The sequence below is a fragment of the Lissotriton vulgaris genome, unplaced genomic scaffold (assembly GCF_964263255.1).
Source record: "Lissotriton vulgaris unplaced genomic scaffold, aLisVul1.2 SCAFFOLD_1311, whole genome shotgun sequence".
Taxonomy (NCBI): domain Eukaryota; kingdom Metazoa; phylum Chordata; class Amphibia; order Caudata; family Salamandridae; genus Lissotriton; species Lissotriton vulgaris.
In genome coordinates, this window is record NW_028245490.1 from 393,804 (window position 1) to 413,889 (window position 20,086).

General features: G+C 43.3%; 1 protein-coding gene across 6 annotated transcripts in view; it reads left to right on the forward strand.

Moving 5' to 3' along the window:
- Positions 1-20,086, forward strand: part of OPA1 (OPA1 mitochondrial dynamin like GTPase) — a 298,318-nt gene that overhangs the window by 84,973 nt on the left and 193,259 nt on the right. For all 6 annotated transcript variants that reach the window (XM_086949083.1, XM_086949085.1, XM_086949084.1 and 3 more), the window contains 2 exons: positions 5,182-5,235; positions 14,773-14,877. In XM_086949083.1, coding sequence (XP_086805209.1) covers positions 5,182-5,235; positions 14,773-14,877 — 159 coding nt within the window. The remainder of the gene's footprint in view (positions 1-5,181; positions 5,236-14,772; positions 14,878-20,086) is intronic.

Genomic DNA, 20,086 nt, shown 5'->3' on the forward strand with positions numbered 1-20,086 from the left:
CTTGTGCCGACGCGTTTCGAGTCCAGGTATTTGATCACCAAACTCTCTTCAGGGCTTTATTAGTCTGATCTACAAATGAAACATTTTGACAACATTATAATCATTAAAAAGGGACCTCTCTCTATTTTAAATTAGTGCACTTTCTACCATTGTGTTTTAAAGAGTACCTGAATGAATAATTTGTCATGTCTCGTCTTTTTAATATTCCGGTGTTTGTCGATTTATTTAGGAGCGCAGGTGACATCCGCCAACTACCTGCAGGAGAACATATTTGACCTCTGTCAATGCGTCATTCGACTTTTACAAGTTTGAAAAATAGTCACTGGAGGTACTACATACCTGCGGAGGGCGAGAATCGTGAAGTAATCTTAGACCTTGTTTAAATCATGCCATGGGACTTTGATTTTCTGAGGGTTTTTTTCTGGAAATCATTTTCCCCATGCTTCTCTTCTAAAAAGTGTTCCACCATGGGTGCTGTGGCCACTTTGTTCTTTTTGCGAGATCTGTGCAGTGTTATTCTGGCATTTATCTGCTGGCTTGTTTTGCCAATGTATATTTGACTGCAGGGGCAGCGGATGGCATACACTACACTTTTAGTTCTGCAATTGGTAAATTGCTCATGTTTCCACCTAACTCCATCATGGATAAATTCTGAACCTTCAATGGTATGATTACATGCCACGCAATTGCCACATTTGCGATGACCCTGTATAGGTTTTAAATTCCATTGGGAAATCAAGTCACTTTTCGGTTTGGAAATAGAGACATCTGCTCTAACAATCTGTTGTCCAATACTCGTGTTTTTCTTAATAGCGAATATTGGTTTTTGTAGGGGGACCTCAAGATTCTCTAATAGGTGCCAATTTCTAAGCACAATTTTTTTAAACTGATTAGTTTGAGGACCAAACGTAGTCACACATACCAGTTTTTCTAGTTCTTGCTTTTCTTTTACATGCAACAATGTTTCCCTTGGCGTGTATCTAGCCCTTTTTTTTGAATGGTTCAACAATTTCTTGGGGTAACTCCTTTAAATCATCGCATCACAAAAGGCCGTAGCGTGATTTTCAAAATCAGACAACTCGGTACAATTTCTCCTAATGCGCAATAGCTGCCCATAGGGAAGGTTCTCTTTTAAGCTCTTTGGGTGTGAGCTCCTGAAATGTAGAGTTGTATTTTTGTCAGTATCCTTTCTATACAATGATGTTTTAAGCTTTTGGTCATGTACACTGACTTCCACATCTAAAAAGGTCATTCTTATTTTGCTGGACTGAATGCAGAACTTTATATCTCTATGTCTGGTATTGAGCCAGCCATAGAAATCATTGAGCTCGATCTGGCTCCCCTGCCACAGGAGCCAGATGTCGTCAATGTACCTCAGCCAATGTAAGATGTGCGCTTTATAGGGATTGTAATCTTTTTTCATAAGCCGCCATATAAAGCACAGCCATCTCCGGAGCATATGGACAACCCATAGCTGTGCCTTTGATTTGAACATAGAACCTGTCTTCAAATTTAAAATAGTTGTTTTTTAGGGTCACCTCTGCCAGCTGAATAATAAACTCGGTTGGAACACGATGGGGACGTTCTCGTTGATCAAGGTATAGTTCCATTACCTCAAGTGCCTCCTCCTGGGGTATTTGTGTAAAAAGTGATGCGACATCCAATGTCGCCATCACTTGAGTCGCCTCATTGAATGCTGTGTCCTCAATCTTTGTTATAAAATCTGTGGTATCCCTTAGATACGAATCCACCTCTTGTAGAAAAGGTTTGAGGAAAAAATCAATATACTTAGACACTGGTTCTAATACTGAATCGCACCCCGAAACAATGGGGCGTCCTGGTGTTGGGAACATAAGCTTCATACTGTGGTGAGTGTTGCACGCTCGACATTAGTTTAAGAAAATAAAACGCCTAAGGAGGTGGACACTCACGGCCACGCTGTTATTTTGTTGCAGAAAGCAAACGAAGAACAGAGTGTGGTTGTCCAAACCGCAACGCGCTGCTGAACTGGATATCGCGAGCGATTAACAGCTCATTCAGGTAGCGCTGAATTTCACTTTTAGTTTATAACATCGGTTATGACTTTATTCAGCTTTGGCTTTTAAACAAACGTCAATGTTTGATTTCCAGAAAAAAACCCTCAGAAAATCAAAGTCCCATGGCATGATTTAAACAAGGTCTAAGATTACTTCACGATTCTCGCCCTCCGCAGGTATGTAGTACCTCCAGTGACTATTTTTCAAACTTGTAAAAGCCGAATGACGCATTGACAGAGGTCAAATATGTTCTCCTGCAGGTAGTTGGCGGATGTCACCTGCGCTCCTAAATAAATCGACAAACACCGGAATATTAAAAAGACGAGACATGACAAATTATTCATTCAGGTACTCTTTAAAACACAATGGTAGAAAGTGCACTAATTTAAAATAGAGAGAGGTCCCTTTTTAATGATTATAATGTTGTCAAAATGTTTCATTTGTAGATCAGACTAATAAAGCCCTGAAGAGAGTTTGGTGATCAAATACCTGGACTCGAAACGCGTCGGCACAAGCCTTGTAGTACAACAAGGCGCATTGATTCATATTCATTTCAAACCGACAAGCTGGTCTTTTTTCTGTCTAAAAACTATTGTTCAAAATGTATTAATGTTATAAATGTGGTATATGTTTGTTGTATTGAACTCATCAACTTGCATACGTGTTTTTGACAATTATTATTATTTTATCACTGAAAATTGTTTGTCTTTTATAGATATAATTTATTTTTCTATTTACTATGGGATTGTGGTATGTGAGTAGAAGTTGAAAAGCCAATGGTAACCTTTTTCACCTACAAATACATGTTTAAAAAATTGAAAATAATGAATGGAATGATAATTAAATTTCCATGGTAAACAGAAGAAACATGTTTATCATTGTTGCTTTCAGTAATTGCAAAAACCAAAATACATGAAGGGTAGGCAAATCTCTTTTGTTTAACTTTATTTGGTTGAAAGGCATGACGACTGTGCATGCGCTGCGGAGCTGCGGCATGACAGCTGTGCCTGTGCCGCGGAGCTGCTAGTGTCCCCAGGGTCTGGTCTGGATCTGACCAAGTAGGCAAGGACATATGGGGGGGGGGGGGGTTAGGCTGCACACCTTTTTTCATCCACCTCTTCATTTTTAGATATCTGTGCTCAATGGTTACGTGCCCAGCTCCTAAGACACGTGTAACATTGAATCACTATAACAGGGCACTGGATCAGTGCCCCAAACCATGGCACTGTCGCTTATGCAGTTGCGAACATTTTTGCTATTTTCATACAAATTAATCCTTTATGATCCGTTATTTTCAAGTCTTTAGTCATTTTTAATCTGATACATCCACGAATAAGGAAAAGCCAATTTTCCACTATTTCTCATATCCTTGATGGGCCATCTGAACCTCTTCATTCAAAAATACGCACTGAAGGCATGTTTCATCATTAAGCAGTTTATTACAACCCAAGGCATTTCTGGCCTCCAGGGGCCCTTCATCAGGGGTAACTGTAAGAATTAATTAAACAGATATTAACATTCAATGCGCTGCTAGATAACCACATCACTTTTTCACATATCAGGTTAAAATCGTTTACTGTAACCTCCATACTATCAAATGGGCATTCTACGCTTTTCCCATAAGTGCATGTAATTATTCCGTGCTGATCTAATGCCTTAATATTATAATAAAAGTAGGCAAGGAGGCAGCCTCAACCCACTTCCTCTTTGGGGGCATATGATGGGCTATCGGTTGGCCTCCCCTCTTGCCAGCCACAGCCCCCACTCCCCGGAGTCCCAGAATAGGCCGTCTCATTTGCTAGCAGTATCAGTGAGTCAATGATGGGGGGGGTGGGGTGTGCCTCCACTCACCCTGGCTTGCATAATGCCCTGAGTGACCAGTCAATTCCGGGGCGGGAGGGGGGTGCTCATACCCATACTGTGCTTTGATCTCAGGGACTTCCCATTGAGTCGCAGGTCAGACAGCACGCTGGTCACCCTCCTAAGCCACCATTATCTATCAGACGGGGTCTCAGCCCCCCGGTACCTGATCGGGAACCAGGCCTTTACAACCGGCAGTGTCCCCTGCTTCAACCTCCTTCCGCTATCAAACCTGCCACGAGGCGAACAGGACTCTGCGTCTCCCAAAGCGCCGCCCATTGCTGCACAGGTGCGCGTCTTGGTGCTCTTGACTCCACCATCATCCGTACTAGGCTGCAGGCATGATTGAGGGCCAAGGAAGTATCCGTCCTCCTATCTGCTACATCGGGCCAGCCATCTTCCACACTCGCTAGCCCTCCTGGAGAGGGTGCCTCGAGCACTCTCCGGATGGCCTGGAGCCCTCGCTGGCGAGATAAAACATGAAGAGTCTGGCTGTGGAGGCAGCCGAGATAGAGCATCAGGCTGCTCGGCCATTCTGGCTGCGCCCCCCCTCCCCGTTACCAATTTTAATTATTTTTTCAATAAAATAGATGAATAAATTAGTTTTAGAAGTTATTTGTAATGTTTATAGCTCCCAGCTGAAAATTATGATTGTTTCAATATTATGTTTTTCATATAGGGGGGCATCATTATGTTTTGCGTTTAGGTCAACATTGTTAGGTTTTGCCTATGGGGGAAAATTATTGTGTTTTGCCTCTAGGGGAACTTTGTTAGATTTTGCTGATCCGGGTTTGCATTCTTGCATTCCTTCTCATAGCAGGTGTGGGAGGTTGAATGAGGCACATGCACTGTCCACATACTTTTGTAATAGAAGATGTGGGAAGCTCTGTGTGAGGGAGGTTGAAGGGTACCACACTGCAGACTCTTCTGTTTGACTCTCTTTTCCTCCTTGCAGTCCCAATCCACCCTGGTCCCATTAATGGGGGTAGGCAATGTTGTCACCAGACACACTCTCCCGAGTGTGTTGCTGTTAGGACATACTGTACCTGAGCATGTGGTTGTCACAGGAAATGCAACCCCTGAACCTATGGTTCTGATAGGACACGGATTCCGAGCATCCTGTCTGTTAGGGCACATAAACAAGCATACAGTTGATCTTTTTTTTTTTTTGTTTGTTTTTTTTTAATAACATTTTCTCAATAGGTTGAAAACAACTAACTGTAGTGTAACAGAATGATTAATTTATTTAAAATTTGACATTATTTTCTATGATTCTATTTTTAAGGCGACGGAAAGAGAAAAAGCAGATCAGCTTCAAGAAGAGCTCCTAAGAACCCAGGTACCACGAATCGTTGTGTACGTGTTAGTGAGGTTTGCTTGTGATGACACACATGTCAGTGATGTGTGTATGTGATATTGTCATGGTGGTGTCTCGTGCACGTGGTGGTTACATGGCAGTGTGACATGTTTTATGATGACATTCGTGGTGGCATTTTGTATGTGTTATGCTGTGTTTGACTGACTTGTGCATGTAATGTACATCTTGGTCTCCTGTGCATTTGAAAGCGTGTGTCTGTTTGTATCTGATGGTGTATGTGACTCGTGAGTGTGACTTATGCATTTGGTGATGTACGTGGCACAAGTGTGTGCATGTGTTGTACATGGAAGTAGGTAAGAGTCAGCATAGCATTTCTGCTCAGTACTTCTTATTCTAAGCACAAGCATTTAAGGGCATACAGTAGTTTATTTTTCCACCAGGGTTTTCCATTTAGGACTCAATAGTAGTGGTGCATTTGTGGTTTCCGTCCCTTGAAATCCAGCTGTAAGAGGGGTGTTGCATATGATGAAATTTCAATCCTTTGTGTCATCGCCCTCTCTCCACTGATTCCCCTGGATACCCCTTCTACAGTCCTAAAGTTCTTTGGTTTTTGGCCAACCCTTTTACTCCCGTCCCCTCTGAGCAACAAATATGGAAACGGAAAGTCTTATGGCACATTTGTAAATAAAAAAGAAATCTAGAATCTAGTATGCGACTAAACACATGCTTCCAATTACCCAAAAAGTGTGGACAGGCCTAGGGGTGCGCACCGAGGTGGCAACGCAGGCAGCATTCCGGACCAGTCTCACCTGTAGCACAACATACAGTGTTTAAATTGCATACAAAACAGTGTTCAAAAGTGCTATGCCCCATATTTTTAATCCTGACAAGGGAAAGTATTTTCTATCTAGCAAATGATTTGTAAGTAATTATTAAACATATGATTACAGGGGTATTGTGGGCCCACCCACAGGCGTATTACGGTTTCTGCTCATGGTATTGGCTGTTTGCTGCATCAGTCTGCCTTCTATCGAAGGCTTGCAGTACAATGCATGAGGAACTATTTTACAGCCAGTCATAAAGTATAACATCTTTAATGCAATACATGCAAAAAGCAGCCTTTTTTGTGTTGTTTTTTCTAATGCAACAGCCCAGTTTCTTAAATTTTTTGGACAAACCGGAGTTCGATGGACGCTCTAATGCAGATTGGGGCACTTTTTTAAATAAATCTTGAGACTTTAAACAGTTACCTCTGGTCCAGGTGCGCCTATCATCAAACACTTCTTCAGGCCAACCTTTCCTGCCCCATCCCTTCCATTTGCTATCCACTTCTTTGCCTGCACCGCCACTTTCTCCTCCTCTTTCCCTTACCACCACTTCTCTCTTCCCACTGCTAATCCCTCCTCCTCGCGATGCCATGCATAGCTTTGGCAGCGTACAGTGGCTCGGTCTGGCTCAAGCGAATGACAGCTCTCTTCTCAGAGCTCCGCCCTGCCAAGCTGCTCTCTTGCCCATACAAAATTTTGGAGCACACCTACATTATCACAATCCAATCTAAACATTATTCGTTCATAACACAATAATCCATTAGGCTCTTGAAGGTCTTTTGTTTAGTTTTATTTCATCCACTCCCTTTTGCCAACGCGTTTCGCCGTGGTTAGGAAAACCATTTGGCTTCGTCAGGGCTGGAAATTATACAAATTGCGCTTTTACAACCACATTCTAAAGCGCTTTTAAATCCATGTTTAAAGAGCCCACATTACTAACAACCCTGTGCGCATAACATTGATCAAATTTGTGACACATGCATGAGAAATATGCATAACCTTGTTAACATATAAGGTATAATCATTCTTTCCTCTGATCACACCATATTTTCAACATTCCATAGTACTATCAAACACTTAAATTTTTATATAAAATACAATCCAAGTTTATTGAGCGTGACTCTCATTGTGTACTTTGTGACAATATTGTCAAAGCTTCCCACCGAGAACACAGTGAGCCTAAATTGATTCAACCCAAGTGAAGAAAGTAACATAAAGCTAAGTCTTTGGACGCAGTTACCTCAGGACTGCTAATGTCGATTTTCTAATCGATAAGATAAATAAATGAGAGGGGAATTCTGTCACCCCTTAACAGGCAAGGCAAGGTCAGACCATGCATAAGTATTTGTTCAGTAATTATAATATTTTCAAACACTTTCCTACCTTATAGAAGATTTATCATCACTCAATATCATAGAGTAAATCAGAGATTCTAGTGGTGTAAAGAAACTTGCATCCGTCTTAGTCTATTAAAAAAACATATATAATGTTATCGTCGGAAACTGTTCCCTCAATAATGAACTTGTATCATTAGGGTTTCAACTTAAATGCCATAATTGACTCTTACCTTCTACAGTTATCACTACGTTGCGGTGTATTTAATTTCTCTTGCCCAGTTTCTCCCGGCATCTGGGAATGGAGTTGTAGCTCCCTATTTCCCGTCACAGGGAGGATTTTATTCATATATTACTTCACTGAATTTACCACTGTCCTCAATAACACCACCACCAACTTTACTGGCACTATTAAGATAACTACCACTGCCACAACTACGATCACCACCACTAATACTACCACCATTAGCACTACTATGAACACCATTATTTCAACCACCACTACCCTCATCAACACCACCACAACCTTTACAAACACCCAGAAGATTACCACTATCACTAAGAACGCCACCATCACCCTTACCACCACCACCACCGTTATCACTAATACCACCACCATAAGCACTACTATCAACACCGTCTTACATTTACAACTATCATTACGCCACCACAACCTTTAGCAGCACCATTACGATTACCACCATCACCGCCACCATCACCTTTACCACCACCTTTACCACCACCATTACCACTAATACCACTGCCATAAACACTACTATTAACACCATTACATAACCATAATTAATTCCAACACTAACTTTACCAGCACCATTATAATTACCACCATCACTATGAACGCCACCATTAACACCACCATTACCACTATCAACACCATTACATCAACCACCATTACCACTACTCTCATTAATTCCACCACAACATTTACAAGCACCCTTATGATTACCACCATCATTATCATCTCCACCAACACCCTTGCCACCACCACTGTCACCATAAGTACTATTATCAACTCTATTATTTCAACCACCATTTCCACTACTGTCATTAATTCCACCACAATCTTTATCAGCACCATAACTATTAGCACCATCTCTTTCACTGCCACTATCTCACTTACCACCACCAATACCACTACTATCAACACCATTACCATTACCATCATTAACAACGCCAGCACCATTACAAATACCACTGTCAACTTCACTGCCACCACCATCGTATCCACTATCACCACCACCATTAGCACTACTATCAACACTACATTATGACTTCGACAATTACCACTACCATTATTGGTTCAGTCACCACTACCAACGTAATAGTTCTGTCTTGAATGGCATACAATTTGACTGGGTGTGAGTGTTTGATTGGTTTGGATGCTCCGTCCATTACCACCCCCTTTTGTACCGCTTTTGGCCACCATAAGTGTGGCGGGGTATGCTCAGACGTGAGTCCCTTGCTCACTTTGCCACTGGATTCAAGCAAGCCAGGCTGAAGACGGCTGGAATGCCAGAGACCGGTCCTCGGAAGCTTGTTTCCGGTCCAGGGAAGGCATGGCTTGGCAGTTCGGGCTGGACTGTTCCCATGAGGCACAGGGTCAGACTGATTTGCATATAGCCATTTCTGAACTGGGGTGGCAGAGTGGGCTGAAGAACGGTGATGGATTAAACCCAGATCTTTTGACTGGGTGTGAGTGTTTGATTGGTTCGGATGCTCCGTCCATTACCACCCCCTTTTATACAATTTGCGCATCCAAACAGTAACAACTGCTGCTTTAATATATTGGCTCAGTAAATCAGCACTGTTGTTCACACTAGTGCTTGTTCCTCTAAAGTGTGCCAGCCACCGCCTGAGCTGCCCACTCGTAATACTGTTGCCAACGGTTGGATTCTTGGGTAACGCTATTTTATGAGACTGAATAAATCGTCTCTGCCCCCACCTATGAGTTTTAGTGATCGGTGTCCCAGTGAGGCTCTTACCGATGCCGTTTCTGGATTTATATGCTAATCATTATGATGATGCATCTATGGTGACCTGATATATTTCCTACTATTGCCTCCATCCTGGATTGGAGGAGTTAATGATTTCTATTTTGGAACAACTAGGCTGTCACAGCGTGGTTCATTTCGTCCTGAAGAAGACCCTACGTAATGCTCTCTCAATAATAGACGCCAGGGTCGAAACGTCGACGTACAATCTACTCATGTTCCTAGTCACTGTAAACATGAATAGTTTACTTTGCTTGTCCATTTTTAACTTTAGAATATGACAGAAATGTTTTGATTGTTTTGTTATTTATCTATCCATGTAGTGTTTGTCGGTTCACCACTGCCCCATCTTATGTCACTGTGTGTCACATCAGTCACTGATTAACTGGTTGTTTAGGTGAGTAGGGTTGTGACAGCCCTACTCACCAAATGAAAAAGAAAAAAAAGATATGTATGTATGTATGTATAGATCTATTCCAAAATTTGCCCATGTGGCAAAGACTCATTCCACATCCGTGAGCACTAAGCCTTTTATTAAGGTGAAAACAAGATCAGAATGCCGATCTGCAATTACAGCGTACTTGTCGTTTTATGCCTGACGCGTTTCAGTGCTTCTTGCACTTCTTCAGAGGCGCGACAATCCGGTGTGCGATACTGACACACCTCCACACTTAAAAATAAACGCCCTCTAATGGGCTGCTCAGATGAGCCCACGTTGAATTGTGGGACTTGTAATGTTGTTAATGAAATTCTATTCATATTGGTGCACTACATTACTGCTGTTGCATACAATTTCAAAAGGCTGCAGCCCATCTGTGGGCTGTTTTACTCACCAGCAGTATTATTGGCACATCCATTAAGGATTTTAAATTTGGACACTACAATACCCACAGTGCCCATAGGGGTGGCCTATCCACAGGCTTTTACATAAAGTGGGCGGTGCCCTAACGCACAATCAGTTCCACAGCCTCTGAGGAAGGAGTATCTCTCTGAAACGCGTCAGGCAAATGGTGGATTGGACTGGGTAATGAACACGCTTGTTGTAAACTTGCCTACACCAATAAATGCTCTTGGGGCAATTGCTGTTGGAGTGCTCGCTCACCTGTGTGTGCACCTTTGGAGCATTATGTATGTATGTATGTGTGTGTGTGTGTGTGTGTGTGTGTGTGTGTGTGTATATATAATATATATATATATATATATATATATATATTTTTTTTTTTTACTCAAAGAATATTTGTGGTGTGTTTAGTACTATATTTAGACTAAGAAAAAAAGAAATGTTCACATCCTTATTGTTCTGATTTAAAAGTAATTGATTTCACCAAACTTAACTTTTTGTAGACTATATATCAACAATACCCAGACTCCGAGAGACACAGGGTCACCCCTTTGACTTTAATTCATTGGTGAACATGGTCTTAACACTAGAGCAACGATTATCCCTGTGCTTTTGATAGAGGAGCAGGATGATAAATGTCATTTTAGTTTACCTTTTGGGTGATCAAGGCCGTTCTCACCTGTTTGCTTGACTTTAGCCATTCTTCGTTGACAGGCAGAGCCGTTGTTCCACTCTGATGATGCACCTGAGCAGTGGTTCGGAGCACTTCTTTGTGAACCCAGGCACCCTGCTTCAGTGAGGCACAGAGGCACCAAAATGACCTTGTCTTCATTGCAGTGGAAGGCACACAGAGCAGCACAACTAAATATGTGTCTCATCGCTGCACGCAGCTGAGGGTCCACCATTTAGGTTGCCAGGTGCAGGAACGGCTATGCACAGCAAACCACGTATTGCATTGACTGGTGCTTTGCTTCAGATGGGGGGGCGAGAAGAGTGGTTGTACAGACGAAGGGGTGGTTGTTGGGCAGTACCAATAACACTGAGGAAAACCGGGCATGTATAGAGCTGGGATAGCACGAGATAGTGGGACGTTGTGTTCATGTCCTACCCGAGCTGATCCTGTGCACTTATGGGTGAGTAGAGAGAGGAGGGCAACACTAACTTATACGCGTTAAAAGTTATGTGTGATCGAAAGTTTGCACGGCCCTATGAGATAGTGAGTACTGGGGAGTGATGGTCTCTTCCCAGCTGCATGTCAGTGGTTGAGAAATCATTAATGGCTTCTTGTGCTTGTTAGCACTTGAGCCGGTACTAATTAATAGAAAAATGTCTAGGGCCCCAAAAAAAACTGTTGGGGCCTAGTGTCAACAAACGCCGAGACAGATTATGACCGGAGAGTTTAGACGCTTCTTGTACACTCAGATCATGTGTGTGAAAGCAAACTCAGTGACTCTACAACCACTGTGCAAACGCAGCTTTGTGTCTTGAATCTCCTAAAAAATGCAGGTAATCACACCGAGGCCACATGAAGATGGAGTTAAACTCTAAGTAGAAGGAATATCTCCATCTGTCGACTAAATCTAGTGCCAGACTTCTATGCTACGTGCTAGAAAATTTAAAATATTTGAGGTCTGATAACAGGCGTCTCGTTAACGTTGAGTCTCTTGTTATCGCTCCTTACTCCATGGTCCACCTTGACACTCGCATTTAAGACAACCTTAAGAGCGCCTGATGCTAACCTGAACTGATACAGGAAATGGGACTGCCTCTTATGTCTAACGTTGAACGGATGTGCCGGTGATGGTGATCTACATGATCAACTTTGGACATGGTCTCCTTACCTGATGCTCAGCTAATCCATCTCAAAGATGGCCTTCACTCAGCTCCACACATCCCCTAATCTTACTTTTTTAAAGGTTTCCCCATGCGCAGTTGTAGTGGACTGGTTCAAAAACTACAGATCTCTGGTGGCATGATGGAGCGAAGGAATAAATCTGTGAGTAGAGTCCCCTCAATCAATGGAAGGAATCTCTGAAGCCATTGTTCTCTTGCAATACACCTGCTACCAGGAGCACTCTCCCGATACACATAACTCCATACACATGCACACAGACACAAACACAGGTACACACACACACACACACACACACACACACACACATACACATACTCGCATAGGGGGGCACACACAGGCCATCACACACCCACACATACAACCTTCAGTCCCCTCTCTGAGAACGTTCAGAAGACTTCTTGACCCTCCTTTGTTAAGTAAACTTCCATCTGCCATTGCACCGGTATTGATGTTAATCTGATCTCTTAGTGTCAGTATGAATCCCTGAGGTTGATGTGTTTTTCTTGATGTTCTGTCAGTGTGAACCTCGGCATGGGTGTGTGTGTGTGTGTGTTTATGTTAATAAGTTTCACTGCCTCAAATGCATAAACAATGCCCTTTTTACGTCACCGGATTGTTATGGTGTTTAACTGTTCAAGTCTTGCTCCTGTATCAGTGTTAAGAAATAACATGCTTATATTTATCTTACTGCAGCGTTGTATTGTATAGTAATTACTCCTGGTAGGATGGTGCTCCGTAGCCAACGGTTAGCAGTTAGTTCAGTGTTATTTATCGTTGGTAACCAGGATTACTCTTGGGTGCTCAGGCAAACCTTCCCGTGCGTTCACTCCAGTTTCTTCGTCGTATATTAAATGACTAAGAGTTAGATAGGCTGATTATTTGTCGGGAAGGGATACGTGAGCTCATGCAGATTGTCGGAGTGAATGCATGATCTAGAAGGGATTAGGTATTGGTAGATTGCAGACCTATGACTTTCAAAGAAGATCTTGTAAGAGTTGTGGGCAATTTGCAGCAGTACAAAAATGGAGAATAAGGCAACAATTCAGATGGCTTAGAGTAGGTTGTGCTCAGAGACGAGCAGAAGATGGAAGGGAAGGAGTTGACTATTTGAAAGTAAAAAGTGGCAACAGTCAGCAGTTTTAGGTAAAGGACGGGTTTTATGCACGATTTTAGGACTATAAAATATATTTTTCAGAGAGTGCATTTTGAAGATGCAAAACTAGAAAAAGAAACATCATTATAGGAGTGTGAAGATGGTTCTGTATTAGGGATATTAGGTATCGCTAGAATCACACAAACAGTTGGTCCAGTTTTAGGCTACCAAAAGATCCCCCCTTCAGCAAGGGTCAGCTGTTTAACTCAGGGAAAAGCGAAAAGTGATGACTGGGCGCACATGGGGACAGATGGAGAGCTTTAGGCTGCACTCAAAGAAAGCAGTAACCGCAAAATCCTAGCAATGTGAGAAAATATGAGTAGGTGACGCAAACATTGAAAAGGAGAGTTGGTCAATCCTGGAACAGATGTCTTCTCATGTTCATCCTCGGGTTTGGCTCTCAGTAATAGCAAATTGGGATCCATTGTGGATGCGTCTGCATATCCACTTTCCAAGAGAGAGGGGAAGGCAGCTTCCCCGTATAGTGGACGTGCACTGCCTGCATTCCTTTGGCTAGAGGTTGGAGAGTCAGACACTGAGGTGAGGAGCACACCCTTCTAAATGTATCTGCTGCTCTTCTGCACTCAGTGTGCACTGTTCTGCATGCTATCACATGCCATGTTTGTGTCTGAACTTCTGCTTTGCTTGGTTATTCAGTTGCTGCCCGAAATGTGTTATCCTAGTTGTTAAAATCATGATTCCTCTTATTAGGTCTAGATCACTCGATTAAAAATGCAAAATAACATAGGCATCTATTGAAAATATTCATACAATATAGGTCTTGACTGAGTGGGCAGAAATTTCTATTGAAAAGCAATAAAACTCAAGACAGTAAATAACAGCACATTACTAGACCTGTGTAATTAATTAAAGACATGTCTTTAAATACCTGCATTAGAAGAAACCGTAAACAAACTCATTCCTCTTTGCTTTCACCTAAATTGTGTTTAAACAAAAAGGCCCAGAGATGGGGATAATCCAAAGCGGGCCAATAAGAGGTGATCTCCTGTAATCTGGGAGTCGCACTAGAAAGGGCGTGTGTTCTCTCTGGATCTCTAAACATAGAGCTGATTTTATTTGAACGGCGCTCAGACTCCCAGAAAGAATACGCTGACAGGGTGAAGTGGAACAGCCTCCTCAGGGTGACAGTGTTTGGAGTTATGTTGTCCAGCTTGAATCAAATTCTCTGGCACAAAAGAAAGCTTGCGATGCACTGAAGCTGGGCTGGGGCAACATGCTCAGTGTTCAGGCTCCCAGTAATAGTGCAGGGGTTTTAAATTTTGGTTCGAGAGGGTTAGATTCATGATAAACGTTCATGATCATGGAGCCATTCAAGATTTCACTATGTGGAGATTCAACCCACCTTTTTATCCTGAATACCTAGTGTGAACTGGACTCTGGTAGATCAACATCAGCCCCACCCCTTTCTAGATGCTGCGTTAAAAAATGATTTAAAGGGTTAATATTGTACCTTAAACTCCCTAAAGGTTGTTTGTATTCATTCTGTATAAAAGTTTAAATGCCTTTTCTTGTTTGAAGCTGAAGTACCAGCGAATCCTGGAACGTTTGGAGAAAGAGAATAAAGAGCTGCGGAAACTGGTGCTGCAAAAGGATGACAAAGGGATTCACCACAGGAGCGTAAAGGTGAGTTACGTATCAGAGTGTAAAGGCATCATATGAGGTTAAAGGTAAGTTACGCCCCCGTAGGAGGGTAAAAGTATCTTTAACATCATAGGAGTGTAAAAATATGTTTCTCATCATAGAAGCATTCAAGTATTTTACGCATCATAGAGTATAAAGGTATGTTGCGCATCATAGGAGCATAACATTATTCAAAAGCTGAGCTTGTTATTTATCACAGAAGCAGGTAAGTGCTTGGTCACAATTATGCCCTCTCTGGGTTGGATGTTTAATTCTGTAACAGGGAAAGCATATCCCAACCAGCCGAGGGTGATGGCATTCCAACGGCTGCTGCCTCTTTTTTCTAAACCGTTGCATCATACATCAGACCCAGATGGGATTCCGACCAAAACGCAGCACGGAGTCTGCACTACTCGTAGTCACAGAAAAACTAAAAAACATTCTAGACCAGGGGAGAGCTGCTGCGCTTGTATTATTGGATTTAAGTGCGGCCTTCGATACAGTACACCACGCAGTATTGGTCAAAAGTTCCTGAGTGGGAGATCCTTTCAATGTTTGGAGGCCGGCATCATGTCTGACTCCTTCTCAGCACCTTGGGGAGTCCCTCAGGGATCATCCCTAAGCCCGACCCTTTTTAATATATACCTCAGCCCCCTGGCCCACATAGTGCAGGAGTTTGGCCTCTCCATTGTGTCATATGCCGATGTCACACAACTATTGGTCTCAATTTAAGATTCCCTTAACTCGGACCATAGGCCACTAGCCCCTTTGCCTGGAAAAATCGGATCTTGGATGGCTGACTGTAGCCTCAAGCTGAACGGGAACAAACCGAGCTAATGATCCTGGGCAGCAACTTTAGCCCACGCTCCGAGATACCCTGGCCAGCTAAATGCCCATCCCAGCCCCCCAAACATATATAAAAAAACTTAGGAATGTGGCTGGACCAGGTTCTAACGATGGAGATCCAAGCCAAAAAACTGCAGAGTACCTGTTTTGGGATACTTTATATGATTAGGAAAATAATAAGCCTGCTCCCAGAAAAGTCCAGGAAGACCTTCAGGCCTTGGTGGTATCGAGGCTCAACTACTGCAACTCCGTATACTTTGGTTCCTCCAAATACCTCACGGTCATACTACAAGTAGTACAGAGTGCAGCTGCACGACTGCTTCTGAATATACCCAGACACCAATTAGCTAGATCCTCCCTGAGGGAGCGTCACTGGCTCCCAGTCCAGGCCCGATCAAATTCAAGTCCCTATGACTAGCTCACCGAGCCATGTTTGGGAGGGGCCCCACTCTGCTGCAAAAGTTGGTCTCACACTACTCACCCCGTCGCCATCTCGGGTCAAGATCTAAATTTCTGTTAAATACAATCAGAATCAAGAGATGTAAGGAGGGGTGGTAGGTCAATCACACACCCGGTACCCAAACTGTGGAACAGCATGGATCCGGAGCTCTGACTGACTGAAAACGAACTGCCCTTCAAAAAGACACTCAAAACATGGCTGTTCCCCTAAATCCATGTGCAAATATCTTCCTGTCCTGTTTCGCATCAGCCCTGGGATGCCCATGGGTAGCCATGTGTTCTACGAATCCCTGAACCAAACCTAAAGGTTAAGAACTGTAATGAAGCTCTTGGGTACAGTGGCATCCTGAATAATAATTGTGCTGCACGCCAGGTTAAACATGCGCTGACTTCAACAGTGTCTCGCAAGGCATTGGTACCAATTGGAGCGCCAGTGGGAAGATTGAATGTTGATAGAGGCAACGACTCGGTGCTCTCTGCAGTGGTGGAACATCAAAACCCTATTGCTCAGAAGGCCTTTCTTGGACTCTTTCAAGCAGGGGACCATTATCACCGACATGTGTCTCACTGGGTGGGGTGCACGTCTTGGCAAAAATGACCCTTCAAGATACTTGGACCTCTTACCACCAGGAATGACACATCGACTACCTAGAGCAGCTGGCCATTCACCTGGCCCTCCAAGCCTTGTACAAGCTTGTTCATGGCAACATGGTCCTTATAAAGACGGACAGCGACAGCCATGTGTTACATAGTTCCACCAGATCTGCGCTAGCACAGGAGGTGTGGCACTGGGCAGTCGGCAACAAGATCCATCTTGGCAGAACACTGACCGAGGATGGACAAAACCTTTGCAGACCTGCTAAGCAGGACGCATTGACAAGTCCTGAATTAGAAACTCCACCTGCAAGTCCCAGTCCTGCATGGATTCCTCCAGCGGTGGGGAACGCCAGCCATCGACCTATTTGCCACTCCAGAAAACGCAAAATGCCCCAGCTTCGCCTCCTCCTCGCACTTATCCCACGTGTGGTGAGGAAAATGAGGCAAGAGTCCATGGCCTACTTCCTGGTAACCCCAACTTGGGCCAGGCAGCCCTGGTACTTAGTGCTCTGGAGATGTCTATTAGTCCCCAATGCAGCTAGACCTTCTGACAATAACTCAGCGAAATCAGGCATCCAGATTCCAAGCAGCTCCACCTAGCGACCCTGCTCAAGAGTCCTTGGAGTTCGGATACATAAACCTCCTTGAGGTTTGCTATTGCCGTGTTGCATGAGGCACCTAGGCCCACTACTAGCGATTGTTTAGCAGATAACTTGAAGCATCACCGGGAAACTAAACCCATTCAAAGTCAAGATTGAGGACATCAATTGTTACCTTTTGCCTCTTCAGGGGCAGGTCTTGCATCCACCTCAGTACTCCTTCACTTAGCATCTGTGTCAACGTGCGTGCAGAAAAATGAACACCAGTCCCTTTTCAGGGTTTTTGTGGTTTAGGCATTTATGAAAACGGTGACGCCCCCAGACCTTAGTATAGTTCTCACAAGGCTTATAGGCCACCTTTTAAACCTCTCCAATCTTGCACCTTGCAGTTTTTTTCCTGAAAGCTACTCTTTCTAATAGCCATAACTTCGCTCAGGCGTATCGGGAAGTTACAAGCACTAGCTGTTCGGAAACCCTGCATTCAGGTGCACAAAGATTGGGGAAGTCATTAGAACCAATCCAAAGATCCTGCCCATGATTCCATAGAGGAAAGGACGTTGAACACCTTGGAGGTCAAGAGGACACTCGTGTATTATATCAGCAGGCCGAAGACCTTCTGCAAATCCAACCAGTTCTTTGTAAGTTTTGCAAAACTTGCACAGCCTACACCGTTTCCAAGGTGGCAGTGCTAGGTGGGTTGCCAAATCCATCCAAACATGTTATGCCAGAGCTTATCATGTACTCACTGCACCACCAGGGCACACTCTACACTTAAGAAGACAAGCACCAAGGCTTTCTTGGGGTAACATCCCATCATTGAGACATTTGCAAGGCAGCTACCTGGTCTACAACACACACCTTTCCTAAGCACTATTTAATGTATATACTTGCCTCACAACAGTGTGTGGTTGGCCAGACTGCTGAGAACATCCCTCCAAACATCTACATTATCTGCCCACCAGCCACGGCTTGGAAGGAAACCGTTTTACAGTCAATGTAGAGCATGTGTATCTACAACCATACTTGCTGCAAACAAAAATGTTACTGTACGAGCATCCGTTTGCAGTGAGTAGGGCTGTATATTCACAAAAGCCCACCCCTCCTCGCAGATTCGGCAGTGATAGCACGTTTGTCGCCCTCACAATTTTTGAAACCTATAATACACATCATAATAGTTGTTAACTCTTCCCTAATTTCACCTTTCACCCACTGAGCGTAAATCAATCTAAGGTGGAGTCGGTGCCCATGCACATTGTGGACTAAGAGAGGAGTTGCATCACTTTCCGTGACTCGAAGCTTCTTCTAAGAAAAACAGGTTGTAATGTGTGAGCCCAATACTAACCAACAGGAGTATCCAAAGCATGTGAATCTACAGCATGACGTGCTGAAAACAATTCTTACAGTGTAAATAGGAGTGTGAAGGAGTTTTCTGTGTCATAGGGTATTGGAGGTGGGTTATTTACCATAGGAGGGTGAATGTATTGTATTCTCCTCAGAGACTTGAGAGTATGTTAATTCACTTGGATTGTGACGGAACGTTATCCATGATAGGGACATGCAGGTACGTGGTTCCCTATCAACCCTATAGGAACATTGAAGGTTAGATATTGTAGGAATACGAAGGTGACTTCGAAGCATCAGGGTACGCTGACTATCATTAGATCTTTACTGATCTCCTTGATCACTGAATGCCTAAAGACTTTTTACGTGAGAAAATATCCCCCCTTTGTGTGATTTGTGCCATATATTATCTTTCTGAAAGATACTGCTCATTCCAGATTCCTCACACAGTGAATAGAACATTTTGTTTTTTGAGTATTTGTTTTTTACTATTATCAGTTCTATCTGCAACAGGCTCCATTTTTAACTGCTGTCTGGTGTCTACAAACTCCACTGAAAATAAAAACAGACTGGGCAGACGGGTATAAGGTGGATGACTGCTGCCAGTCGGCACCAGGGAGGCTCCACAGCATTTCTGGGTCAGCCTTTTCCTTGGGAATATTTTTCCTTCGCCATTGCATTTTGTGATCCTTTCTGCTCTTTTGATTTCATTCCAAAAACGTATTCTGTGGGTTTCCACTTGTTTGTGTTGGTCTAGAACAAGGATATTTGCTGCCACCACTCTGTTTCTAGAGCTGCATCAAGGACCACAGCAGCTTCGATTACAGTGAACTCCACATTTCACAAACGCCTTCAAATGACTTGTCAGTTAATGAACTAAGGTCCCTAATTGAGTCATTCCGGCAAGCTATAATCAAAGCCAAATGGTAATTTAATGTGCAAATAAAATAAGAAGGAATTGTAATGTGAGGTGTAAGTAAAGAGCAACGTACACATTTGAAGTAACAAAGGGGTGTGTGCTTCTCACTTCCTTAACCCTTTCGATGCTCATGACGAGCTGAGCTCGTCATGAGGCACAGTTGAGCTGTGCTGATGACGAGCTCAGCTCGTCATGAACAATAGGATACATCAAATATCAGCACAGGAGGGGAAAATGCACAGCAGCCAAGGTGTTAAGTCACAATGTGCAGTGTAATAGAAAAGAAATTATGTGTATGGTGCCGGTCACAAAAGTGGAAAGGGGAGGAAAAAAGAAGGCTAAAAACATCTCCGAAACTGCAAAAAAAAAACACGCATGACCAACAGGGAAACCTGGTTCATTAAGAATAAGGTGTGTGATGCGCTGGGGTTCTTGAAACTGCCTGGAAAAA